The 13,362-nt window shown below is 36.6% G+C and overlaps 1 protein-coding gene across 2 annotated transcripts in view; it reads right to left on the bottom strand.

Annotated features, from left to right (window-relative positions):
* Positions 1 to 1,428: 1,428 nt before the first annotated feature.
* SREK1 (splicing regulatory glutamic acid and lysine rich protein 1) overlaps positions 1,429 to 13,362 on the bottom strand; it is a gene marked incomplete at both ends in the record, with an annotated part of 40,764 nt that continues 28,830 nt past the window's right edge. For both annotated transcript variants that reach the window (XM_080692645.1, XM_080692646.1), the window contains 5 exons: positions 1,429 to 1,578; positions 3,660 to 3,804; positions 8,703 to 8,798; positions 11,346 to 11,708; positions 12,294 to 12,413. In XM_080692645.1, the coding sequence (XP_080548771.1) occupies positions 1,429 to 1,578; positions 3,660 to 3,804; positions 8,703 to 8,798; positions 11,346 to 11,708; positions 12,294 to 12,413 (874 nt within the window). The remainder of the gene's footprint in view (positions 1,579 to 3,659; positions 3,805 to 8,702; positions 8,799 to 11,345; positions 11,709 to 12,293; positions 12,414 to 13,362) is intronic.

Here is a 13,362-nt window from a genome sequence, read left to right as displayed (position 1 = left end):
TTCAGAAACTACATGTTAATAGTTTTTTTTGGGGGGGCGGGAATTAGTAATGATGTCATTTTACTACTAGCAAACTTTCTGCAACAAGTGAGTCTAAGAATGATGGATGACCTATATCTTAAACTCAAGTAAACTTGAACATACAACAAATAACCTCCTGGATACTCCTAGTCCTCGAACCTTTAAGTATAGTTTTTGCACAATATTTGTGAGAAATGATTGAGAGGTAATAAGGCCATTCAACTAAAACAGCTCCTTAGATTTGAGGAAAATAAGAGTATGTTTTTATGTTTAGTTATCACAGTATAAAACTGATGGTCCCAAAACTGCATTGCTGTTTTAAACTCTAAAGTCAGTCTTGAAAACAGGACTTCCTTCTTATATTAGGTGAACTAAGTAAGCTCTTCTGACATAGCACTTGCACGCTCTCTATGTGTGTGAATAGAATATCTAGATTCCATATGAATTGAGAATGACTACCACATATAAAATTCTAGAAAACAGTATATACCACATTGTAGAAGGCACTAAAGCTTCAGCTTGTGCTCCCATTGCCCATTTTGAAAACCCAGTTTCCTTTTCATAAGGGCATTTGCCACCTACAGCTGACAAGACACACTGCAATATTATTCATAATAAGCTTGGAAATGTCAAGAAAGTTAAAAAAAGAAATGCTTACTTTGTGGGTAGACCCAATGATTCTAAACACCGAATACTAATACATTATTATTAGTATTTCAACACAGATGTTCTTCCTTTTGAAAGAGAACAGTAGCATGCATTGTCAGTTGTTTTTTAATCCACTTATTTAAGCAATTTTAATCTGTAAAACTATTTTAAAGAAAAACTGCTGTCCTAAACAGTGAGCAAAAGAAAACACAACAGTGAGAATTTAACACAATCACTGTAAATCCTGTGAAGTAAATGTTAAAACTTCTTACATACTTTGCACTTACAAGGGTAGGTATATTTTTGCACCAATTTCAAGCACATCATCAAACTGTATATATTGAAATTCTTCTTAAAAAGAGTAAAACAATACAAAATTCAGTAACTAGCATTTTTTTTAAAGAGCCTCCAATGTTTACCTCCAGTCTTTAGGGATAGTACAAATTGGGATCTTTGATGTTCAATCTATTTGCAATGGTTCTTGGCAAACACTAACAAACCACATGACAAGTGTGTCAGCCACCATGAAAATGCAAAGATTTTTAGAAGATGAGGAGTTTGGGTAACATCTGGTACTTTCACTGTCCATGCTTTATTTTCTTACTCAGTAACAAGATGTCCACAATGCCGCCTAACAACTGGAAAAGCCGTTAGCGCCTATCTTTATGCTGGGCTAGATTTCTTCCCTGTGTACACCTTGTTGAGAGAAAAGCTTTGGATTTTATTCCAGCGTTGAGTGTAGAGGTTCATTAGTCAGTCCTATACCGCTTCTGTTTTGGTAGAGAGGTTTTCTTCATTTGGCTGACAATTCCCATTCTGCTGTACTTTGTTTTCCTCAGTCCTTGGTGCATCCTTATCATCTACTTCTTTAACTACGCTTGAATCAGGTTCTTTACTGTGCTCTTTCTCCTACAATGAATAGGAAGGTATATACTTACTATTTCCTTCAAGGTTTGCCTCCTACTATGGCTCAATGACTTAATTTCATTGTTTGTGAATAAAACTGAATTTTTCCATTACTTTTTCATTAAGAAGATTATCACACCATTATCAATTTGCTTTATATTTATCATAAAAGCAAAATCATAAAACCCATGTAGCCAGGTGTGATGGCACAGGCTTGTAATCCCCGCGGCTTGGGAGGCGGAGACAGGAGGATCGTGCAGGTTCGAAGCCAGCTGTGCTGGCTTAAGAGACCCTGTTTCCAAAATAAAAAAAAAAAAAAGGTATGAAAATAGGTCTGGGAGTGTAGCCCAGAGGTAGAAGGGCTTCCAGGAACACCAGTACCACCAAAAAAATAAAAAAATTTAGAAAATAAAAAAATTAGCCGGGTGTGGTGGCGCATGCTTATAATCCCCGCGCTTGGGAGGCTGAGACAGGAGGATCACATGGGTTCGAAGCCAGCCTCATCTACTTAGTGAGGCTCTCAGCAACTTAGTGAGACCCTGTATCCAAATAATACATAAAAAAGGTCTGGGAGTATAGCCCGGAGGTAGAAAGCCTCTGGGTTCCACCCCCAGTACCACCAAAAATTTAAAAAATAAATAAATAAATAAAATTTAAAAATTAAAAAATTAAAACCCATGTAAATTAAATTAAAATAGATGAATAAAAGTCTAAGAAAACATGTTTCCAACAGATATAAAAAAATAGGATGTATCTGCTGAAATAGTGAAATAGCTTCCAGAATGCCATCAAGTAGCAAAGGTACAGAAATGTAGAAAAGTCATTATTCCTCTAAGAAAAAGACTATTCCAGCACAATCCAAATTCTGCTTTCAGCTTAAAAGTAAATGAGACCAGAGTGCCTGCACATAGTATATGCTCAGTAAATGTTTCGGGTGATTATGATAAACTTCTAGCAGTATGAACTATACAATCAAAGTTCCAGAACTTACAATTTCCAACAGAAATATACTTTAACAGGATAGTTAAGGAAATCAACACAATTCACAAGTACTTAAAATATTTATGCAAGAAAAAGCTTACTTGGAAGAATTTAGTTTTTCATAACAGCATAATTCAATAAGCCTAATTTTAACTATATATTACAAAGCCAACAAACAGGAAATGGTATCAAATGTACTGAGGAAAATGGCATCAGGCAGACTTTCTTCTTTTTTTTTTTTTTTTTTTTGGGGTAGTACTAGGGATTGAACCCAGGGGCATTAGACCCTGGTTTCAATGATTTTTTATTTTGAAACAGGGTTTTGCTAAGTTGCTAAGGCTGGCCTCGAAACTGTGATCCAGCTGTCTCAATGTCCCAAGTATTGGGATTACAGTATACCACCACGACCAGCTTAGACAAATATTTTAACAGTAAATGTGTTGAATACATTTACTACCTGTAGATTTTTAAAAATGTTTATCGTATGCCATTTTCAGATTCTCTGAAATAAGGACTGTAACTATAAACATTTTAACTGGCTCTGTCTTCAAATTTTAATTTTAAAAATTATTAACTTAACAAATATTTTTAAATATCAACAAGACACACTTTTGTCCCCAAGAAACATTCATTCAGCCAGGCATGGTGGTGCACATTTGTAATTCCAGAATTCGGGAGACAGAGACCAGAAGATTGGAGTTCACGGAGAGCCTCAGTTACTTAGTGAAGCCCTGTTTCAAAATAAATAAAAAAACAGGGCAGGGGGTATAGCTCGGAGGTCAAATGCCCCTGGGTTCCATCCGCAAAAAAAAAAAAAAAAAAAAAAAAAAAATTCACTCTAGGTCAGGCACTTTGGTGCACAGCCATAAACCCAGGTACTAGAGAGGCTGAAGCAGGAAAATCACAAGTCTGAAGCCAGCCTGGGTAATTTAAGTGAGATCCTGCCTCAAAATAAAAAATAAAAAGGTCTGGGCTAGGTGTAGCTCAAATCTAGGTTCAATCCCCAGGACTGGAGAAAGAGAGGGGGTTTGGGGGAGGGGGGGGGAGAAGAGGAACATTTAGTTATATTAAAAATGCCCAGACATCAAATAATCACTGCTTACTTTAACTGAAGTACTGTTCTTCTCCAGCTTCTCCTTCCCATCTCTATCATTAGAACTCTTTCTTGTGGAAGTTGAACGCTCTCTCTCTTTTCGTTCACCAATGTGGTCTCTTTCTTTTTCTCTCTTTTTATCTTTCTTAATTCGGCTGTAAGAATATTGATGAGTCAGCTAATATTCAAAAATTTAGAAACACACCATATTCTTTATCCTTACCTAACATAAGGTTCTAAAACAATGTACTGTAAATAAACATATTAGTTAAGTTGGCTTGATGAAATAACAAAAAAATAAGTCCCATAACTCACCCCATAACCCAGAAGTTTTTTTTAGAGAGAACCAAGTTATTTTTGTAGCAGCTACCATAAAATACAATTTGGAATTGTCAAATTATTACTTTTGAAATATATCTACTAAAATAAGAATAAAACAAAGCCAAATACAATCAGCTCATACCTGTATGTTCCTTATCCATGAATTCAACCAATTGCTGATTAAAAATGTGTGTGAACTGGGCGTGGTGGCACATGCTTGTAACCCCAGCATTCAGGAGGCTGAGATAGGAGATCGCGGTTCGGGGACAGCATCAGCTAGTACTTAGTGAGGCCCTTTGCAACTCAGTGAAATCGTTTCAAAACAAAGAAAAAAAAAAAATAGGGCTAGTTCAAAGGTAGAATGTCACTGGGTTCCATCCCCAGTACTGCAAAAAAAAATGTGTGTGTGTGTGTGTGTGTGTGTGTGTGTATGTAAAGAGCCCTGTATCCATACTAAAAATATAAACCTTTATTATCATTTTTGGGGAGGCTGCTGAGCAAAAAAAAAAAAAAAAAAAACTGAGTCAAAACCCCAGCCCCTATAGACTTTTGTCATTAATTCCCTAAATAACACAGTATAACATTTGTTTATAAAGCACTTATATATTATCAAGTATTATAAGTAATCTAGAGATTATTTAAAGTTTATAAAAGTAGCGCCAGGCACGGTGGCACACACTTGTAATCCCCGCACTTGGGAGGTGGAGACAGGATGATTGCGCAGGCTCAAAGCCAGCCTTGCTGGCTTAAGAGACCCTGTTTCCAAATAAAAAAATATATAAAATAGGTCTGGGAGTATAGCCTGGAGGTAGAAAGGTTTCCAGGAACCCCAGTGCCACACACACACAAAAAAAGTTTATAAAAGTATGTGCATGTCATATGTAAATCCTAGACCATTTTATGTTACAGCTGAACATTCATAGGCTTTGGTATCTACAGGGAGCCCTGGATCCAAGCCCCATGAATATCGAAGAGAGATTGTATAGTGTTCCCCTATACACATTTCCAAAGCAATATATGAATAAGCAGAAAAAATAAAAAGAATAAAGAACCAGAAGCCGCTCCCAGGTAGGACTGAATGATTACCAGTGAAACGCGGGAGCTTCAAATAACCCGCTATGCCACTTGCCCTCCTCATCACCATTAGAAAGGACCCACAAGACCAAAAGTTAAGCAGACCATGGAATGAACAAATAAAACTTAAAAAAAAAAAAAAAACATACCCCTAGGATTTAGGAGAAAATGATGCATCTTATATCAGAAGCATAACAGAAGCTTTGAGCAAAATAGCTCTAAAATGAAATTCTAATCATCTTTCTCTGATGAATAATTTAAAAACAGATACAAAGACCAGTAAATAAGTAAAGGCATCTATGAAACATACCCAAGTGCATATGGAAATTTAGAACAGCAAAGACAGCATTTCAAGTTACCAGGAAAAATTGTTCTTTTATAATAAAGGGTTTTCGGACAAATGAGTCATCATAGAGAAGTGATAAAATGAATCCACTTCTCATTCCACATAATAGAAATATGTCAAATTGGACTAGAGACCTTTTTTCTTTAAATAAAACTTTGCGAACAATAGAAATAAATTTGGGAAATCCTTTATAACCTGGGTGAAGAAAAACTTTTTTTCTAACCATAATTAAGCTTCAGGTACATAAAAGAAAACAATTTCGAATTTTCCTGTATAAATATTTTTAAGATAGAGCAAAACCATGTAAAAACGCCATTAGTATATTAAAAAGAAAAATAACAAAAATCATATACAATGTGTGCATATATATATATATATATATATATATATATATTTATATTTATACATATTATTTTGGGGGGAAGGGGATAGTATTGGGGAATTAAACCCAGGGGTGCTTCTACCACTAAGCTATATGCCCAGCCCTTATTTTTATTCTAAGACATAGTCTAGCTAATTTGCCCGGGCTGGCCTTGAGCTTGGGATCCTTCTCAGTTTCCCAAATACTAGGATTATAAGCATGTGCAAATGTGTGTGTGTGTGTGTGTGTGTGTGTATGTATATGGCTCTTTATATATAATTCATAAAATCAAGGGAACAACAGCATCAAAAAGAATAAAATATTTAGAAATAAATTTACCAAAGAGGCAAAAAATTTATTAACTGGCTGGATATGGTGGCACATACCTATAGTCCAAGTACTTAAACAGGCTGAGACAGGAACATCACAGGTTCAAAATCAGCTTCAGCAACTTAGCAAGGCCCTCATCAATTTAACAATACCTTGTTTAAAAAAAAAAAAAAGTAAAATAGGGCTTGGGGTAGAGCTCAGAGGTAGAATACTAGGTTCAATCCCCAGTACTACAAATAAAACAAAACTTGTGCACTGAAAACTGTAACACAGTGTGGAGGAAATTAAAGACCTATACAGAAAGACATCCCATGTTCATAGATGGAAGGAATTTAAAGCAATCTATAAAATCAAACCATACCTACCAAAATCCCAATAGCTGCTGGACAAGGTGGTGTGTGCCTAACGATGTAGCAAAAGAATCTCAAGTTTGAGGCCAGCCTGGGCAACTTAGCAAGACCCTCAAAACAAAAAGTAAGGCTGGGCATGATAGCACATACTTGTAATCCCAGTACTTGGGAGGCTGTGATAGGAGAATCACGGGTTCAGGGCCAGACTCAGCAATTTAGTGAGACCCTGTTTCCAAATAAAAAATAAAACAGATCTGGGGATGTATCCCAGAGGTAGAAATCCCCTTGGCTCCAACCTCAGTTAACACACAAAAATAAAGGAATGAAAAATAAAAAGGACCAGAGATGCTACAGCACTTGACTAGTATGTGTGAAACCTGGGGTTCAATCTCAATCCCTAAGCTGGGTGTGGTGGCACACACCTGTAAACCCTAGTACTTGGGAGGCTGAGACAGAGAGTACTTCAAGAAGAAAAAGACTGGCTGGGTGTGATGGGACACACTTGTAATCTCAGTATTCTGGAGGCGGAGACCAGAGAATCGTGGTTCACGGACAGCCTCAGCTACTTAGTGAGGCCCTTCACAACTCCGTGAGACCCTGTTTCAAGAAATAAAAAGACTAAAATAAGGCTGAGGTGTAGCTTGAAGGTACCATCCCCTTGGTTCCATCCCCAGTGCCGGGAAAAAAAAAAAAAAAGACATAAATTATTTCTAACAATCAAAAACTTTTGTAAAATCAAGTCTCAAGCAATTTCTTTTTATTTATTTATTTATTTTGGTGGTACTGGGGTTCCTGGAAGCCTTTCTACCTCCGGGCTACACTCCCAGACCTATTTTTACATTTTTATTTGGAAATGGGGTCTCCTAAGCCAGCGCGCGCAGCTGGCTTCGAACCTGCGCGATCCTCCTGTCTCTGCCTCCCAAGTGCGGGGATTACAAGCGTGCGCCACCACGCCCGGCTCAAGCAATTTCAAAAAAGAGATGACAAACTAAAAAGAGCCACAGCAAATAAGAAAGGGGTGAAAAGCCACAGGGAAATAGGCAAAGTACATTAACAATCATTAATAATTACAGAACATGGAAGAAGGGGAAAAAAAGCCAGGCATGGTAAGCACACAGTACTTGGGAGGCTGAAACAGCAGAATGGCAGGTTCAATGACACCCTCAGCAACATAGCAAGACCCATAAAAAAATTAAAAGAAAAAAAAATAGCTGAGGGTATACCTCAGAGGTAGAATGCTTTTGGGTTTTGTTTTTGTTTTTGGGGGTTTTTTTGGTGGTGCTGGGGTTCCTGGAAACCCTTCTACCTCTGGGCTACACTCCCAGACCTATTTTATATTTTTTAATTTGGAAACGGTCTCTTAAGCCAGCGTGGCTGGCTTTGAACCAGCGCGATCCTCCTGTCTCCACCTCTCAAGTGCGGGGATTACAAGCATGAGCCACCACGCCCGGCATGCTTTTGGGTCCAATCTCCAGTACCAAAAAAATAAAGGCCTTCAAATGTGCAAAGAGGTGGTCACTTTCACATAAAAGAGGAGAAAAGCAACTAAAATAATGTGATTATGATGATACCATTTCTTATCAAGTAGATAAAAATCCCTAACTTAGATAACAACTTGTAGACATAGTGATAAAGGCACTCTCACACATAGCTGCTTACAATGCAAACTGCTAGAGTGCAAATTACCTTATGAAGGGTACTTTGAAAATCTCTCTCTCAAAGGTATAAATGCACTTAAACCTCCAAAAGTAATGTCTGAGATTTGCACACCACAAAGCAATGTTAAGTCCAAAGTTATTCACTCTAGAATTATATTCCTCTTTTTTTTTTTTTTTTTTTGCAGTATTGGGAATGGAACCCAGAAGCATTCTACCTCCGAGCTACACCCCCAGTCCTATTTTTTAGTCTTTATGTTTATTTATTTATTTATATATTTGTTTGTGGTACTGGGGGTGGAACCCAGGTGGTTTCTACCTCCGGGCTATACTCTCAGACCTATTTTTAATTTGCACTCTAGCAGTTTGCATTGTAAGCAGCTATGTGTGAGAGTGCCTTTATCACTATGTCTACACTGTTTCCAAATAAAAATATAAAAAATAGGTGTCTATTAGTGTAGCCCGGAGATAGAAGGGTTTCTAGGAACCCCGGTACCACCAAAATAATAATTAATAATAATAATAATAATAATAATAATAATAATAATACACTTAGAGAAAAACTGTACTTTTTAAAAATTTCTTGCTTTACATTAAACACATGTTTTCAACATACCTCCTAGGGGATGGAGACCTAGAAGATTTCCTTTTTATGGTCTTTGATGTTCTTGGCGATCTGGAAGAACTCCTGCTCCTCCTCCTACGCCTTTCCCTGAAAGTCAAAAATACTTCATTTAAAAAACAATTAAAATCAAGGACAATTCAAAAATATAAAAGCAAAAGGATACTTGATATTCTCAATTAAGTAGCATTCCTCAGAACCCTTTATTATTTATTTTTTGCAGCGCTAGACATTGAGCTCAGGTTGAAGACTGAACCCACTGCAAGAGCTCTACCACCGAGCTATATCCTAACTCCTCTAGAGACCAGTTTAAACTCAGGATCTTTATGAACACGTTTTATTACCTAACTTTAGAAGAGGTCAAATTATGATCCACAGATTTTATAGAGTGACAAAACCATCATGTAAAATTTCACATTTTCTAATAAAGGAAGAGGGTCTCTTTTCCATCAAATGCTGAAAAATAATTTGAGTAGAAAAAATTATGTTTCAGATCTTTCAAATTACGTCTTTCTGGAAACTAAAGTATGTTTTGTCTGTCAGATCTAGCTCCTTAATGCCTCCCTGTGAATTACTCTGTAAAAATCTACTCTTCAAGAACTGAAAGATAAATTAGCTTGCAAAACTACAAGTATTAGAATGTCTCTAAAAAGGCATTTAAATCAGCATTTATAGATAAATTACTTTTCCCTCTAATGTCTTACCATTTTATTATTGTCCTATTAATTTAAGATTGAATGCACAGGTGAAATCGTTAACAGCTGGATTTAGATATGGCAAAGTAATAAGTAATCACTAACATTTATTATTAAACTGTTTTGCTCAACATATTAGCAAATGATTCCAACCTGAATTTTTTTTTTTTTGGGGGGGTGGATTGAACCCAAGGCATTCTACTTCTAACCTATACCTCTAGCCCTATTTTTTATTCTTTATTTGGAAACAGGGTCTCACTAAGTTGTGAAGGACCTCACTAAGTAGCTGAGGCCAGCCTTGAACCTGAGATCCTCCTGTCTTAGCCTCCCAAGTACTGGGATTACAAGCATGTGCCACCACACCCAGTTTGAAATTATATATATATATATATATGTTTTGTGGGGTTTTTTTTTTTGTGTGTGTGTGTGTGTGTAGTACTAGGGATAGAACCCAGGAGAATTCTACCTCCAAGCTACCACTACTATATACTCACTATAGAATTCTCCAACAATCTCTACAATGGAGGAAAAGTGTTACTAAAGTACAAAGCAAAAGAGTATTTCCTCTACAATTCCGTTTCCTCATGTTTTAAAATGTGATAATGCCAGGTGTGGTGCAGTCTTGTATACCGTACTTGGGAGGCTGAGGCAGGATGACTGCAGGTTCGTGGCCAGGCTCAGCTACTTAGGCCCTCCACAACTTAGGAGGACTCTGTTTCAAAATAAAGAATAAAAAATTGGACTGGGGGTAGAGCTCAGAGGTAGAATGCCTGTGGGTTCAATCCTCAGTAAACACACACACACACACACACACACACACACACACACACACACACACACACACTTAAAAATAAAGAGTGATAATAACAGTCTTCTCACAAGCTTATTATAAGGATTAGATAATGCTAAGATATAATATCTGTTACTTGGGAAAGCACCAAATAAGTGCCTGCAATTATCTTTTTTATTACCTTTTAATATTAGCCAAAGGCTAGTATTAAGAATAAAAAATAGCCAGAAGTGGTGGCACACCCTTGTAATCCCAGCACTTGGGAGCCTTAGACTGGAGGATCACAGATTGGCAGCCAGCCTCAGGTACTTAGTGAGACCCTGTTTTAAAATAAAGAATAAAAAATGGGGCAGAGGTATAGCTTGGAGGTAGAATGATCCTGGGTTCAATCTCCAATACCACACACCAAAAAAAGAATAAACCATAACAGCACAAATTTTAAAATTAGGAAACATACTCCTTTATCTCAATTGTTTCCTATATTTTTGAGAGACAATTTAAAATAATATGAGCTTCCATTTATTTAAAATCATGGTATCATCTGGAATGTGTTCAGTTAACCTTGAACAACTGTGCAGCCATTACTATGGCAACTGGCTGCCACCTGGTGGCAGTGTACCCACTAACCTGAGAGAACAGCCTGAAGGAACAAATATAATCTTGAAAACTGACAAATATAAATTAAAATTTAAATGTCATGCACTCAACATGAGAAGTAAAAATAAATTCAGATGACAAAAAAGATTAATACTACAACTTTGTAATACAGAAATTACTTTGTCTATTAAAATTTTCCGTACTATATCCAAATACAACAGAAGCCTAAGAAGTCAAAAAATTCTTCACCCCCCAAGAAAATAGCAAAAATAATAGTCATAATAGTAAATTGCTGGATTAAAAAAAGGTGCATTACAAAATTTAGATAAAACTTTTCATAAAATCTTGTCCAATACCATCTCTTCCCCCTCACAGGTTCAACATTGTGGCAATCTCTCTGCTAGAGAAATATTTATTTTGTTAATACAAGAAAATGTTCTGATGTCACTATGCTGGTTCCACATGCATAGAATAATCTCTTGCCCCAGTTAAAAATTTATGTTTTATTTTGTCATCAGTAAACACCACAGGAAAAAATACTGAGCGTGATCAAACCTGCTGGAGCTACGCGATCTTCTTGATGCATTGTAACTTCTGGGCGGCGTTCTGGCCTTTTTATCCTTCTTTCTTTTGTCGTCCACCTCCTTGGACCTGTCCTTTTCTCGTTCCTTCTCTTTGTCCTGCTCTTTTTCCTTCTCTTTGTCTCGCTCCTTTTCGTGCTCTTTTTCCCGCTCTCTCTCTCTCTCTTTTTCCTTGTCTTTTTCCCGTTCTTTGTCCCGGTCTTTGTTTTTGCCCCGCTCCTTTTCTTTTTCACGTTCCTTTTCCCTCTCTCTCTCTTTTTCCCTCTCCTTTTCTCTATCTTTCTCTTTCACTCTTTCCTTTTCCTTGATCTTTTCTCGGGTATCTTTTCTCTTGTCCCTTGAAAAACAAAAAAATAAATTCATAACTAAAATAATTCTGGCCCTCTTTCTCCAACAATTACCAACACAAACAATTCACAATGGCCACAGACCTTACATATACACTCTTATGTAATTTGAGTTTACATGAAGCTACAAAACAAAGCAATTCCTAGGCTAAGCAGCCTGGAAAATTCTAGAGTCATACTGATATCACATCAGATTCAAATCAATTGCAATCAGTATTAATCCTAGATTACTAAAACAATCAGAGCCAGGCATGGTGGCTCATGCTTGTAATCCCCACGCTTGGGAGGCTGAGACAGGAGGATCACGCAGATTCGAAGCCAGCCTCAGCTACTTAGTGAAGCTCTCAGCAACTCAGTGAGACCCTATTTCCAAATAAAATATATATATATATATATATTTTTTTTTTAAAAAAAGGTCTGGGAGTATAGCTTGAAGGTAGAAAGGCCCTGGGTTCCACCCCCAGTACCATAAAAAATAAATAAAACAATCAGAAAGTTTTGTTTCTCTCATTAAAAGCCTATACCACAAAAATAAAACCAACGAAAGCATTATCCCTGACTTCTCTAAAACTCACCGTGAACGTGAGCGACTCCTTGATTTCCGTCTCTCCCTTGATTTAGAGCGTTTTTTATGTGGGCTCTTAGATCTACGTCTATCTTTCTGTCTTGAACGGGATCTGTTATGAGATCTACTCCTGGAAAAAAATCAAATTGTTAGAAAATCAAAACTTTTTCTTAGAATTTCACTTGTAAGAGCCAACATGTCTTTCAAATAAGAGAATTTAAAAATCTATCCTAATAGCATTTAACAATATTTTAAAGTTCTTCCTTACATAATGCTTTAGTAGACTGCCAGAAAGTAAGTTTACTTATTGGAAACTTTATCAGATATTTTACTGTCTAGAACACAAATTGATAGATATTTCCTATGTCAGATTTAAGTTGATATTTTCAGGTATGACTCTTTCTTTTGCAACAAATTGCCTCCAATCAGTTTAGAAGATTTTTTCCATGGTTCAAGTTTTCACAACACAAACTGTCTTTAACTCTTAACTGACTATAAACTAGTTATGACTCATCATAACAGAGAATGGTGGCTATATGGTTTGAGAATTTCTATGAACAGCTGTGTTCTGTTTGTCACAACAAAAATTAAGAAAAAGCCGGGTGTGGTGACGCACGTTTGTAATCCCAGCATTCGGGAGACTGAGACCAGAGGATCGCAGTTCGCAGACAGCCTCAGCTACTTGGTGAGGCCCTTTGCAACTCAGTGAGACCCTGTTTCAAAATAAAGAATAAAAATAGGGCAGGGTCTGTAGCTCAGAGGTCGAATGCCCCTGGGTTCCATCCCTAGACCCGCAAAATAATAATAATAATAAAAATTAAGAAAATACAATTAAAAAGCATAATACTAATAACCGTAAATGACAGGAAATTAATCATGCATGAAGTAAAACTAGATATAATCAAATGTTAGATTTGTGATGCCCTAACTTTATAGTTGTAACTGTGATCATAGCGATTAAAAGAACCATTTATTAATGGAATTCCTCCATGGAAAAGGAACTATTATTTTGATTCTGGCTTTTTATCATAATGAACTATCCTAGGCACTATTTACTAAAAGACAACAACAAAACAGAT

Source organism: Muscardinus avellanarius (genome assembly GCF_963383645.1).
Source record: "Muscardinus avellanarius genome assembly, chromosome: 1".
Taxonomy (NCBI): domain Eukaryota; kingdom Metazoa; phylum Chordata; class Mammalia; order Rodentia; family Gliridae; genus Muscardinus; species Muscardinus avellanarius.
Note: the sequence above shows the minus strand (reverse complement) of the source record. Positions and strands in the feature narration are given on the sequence as shown.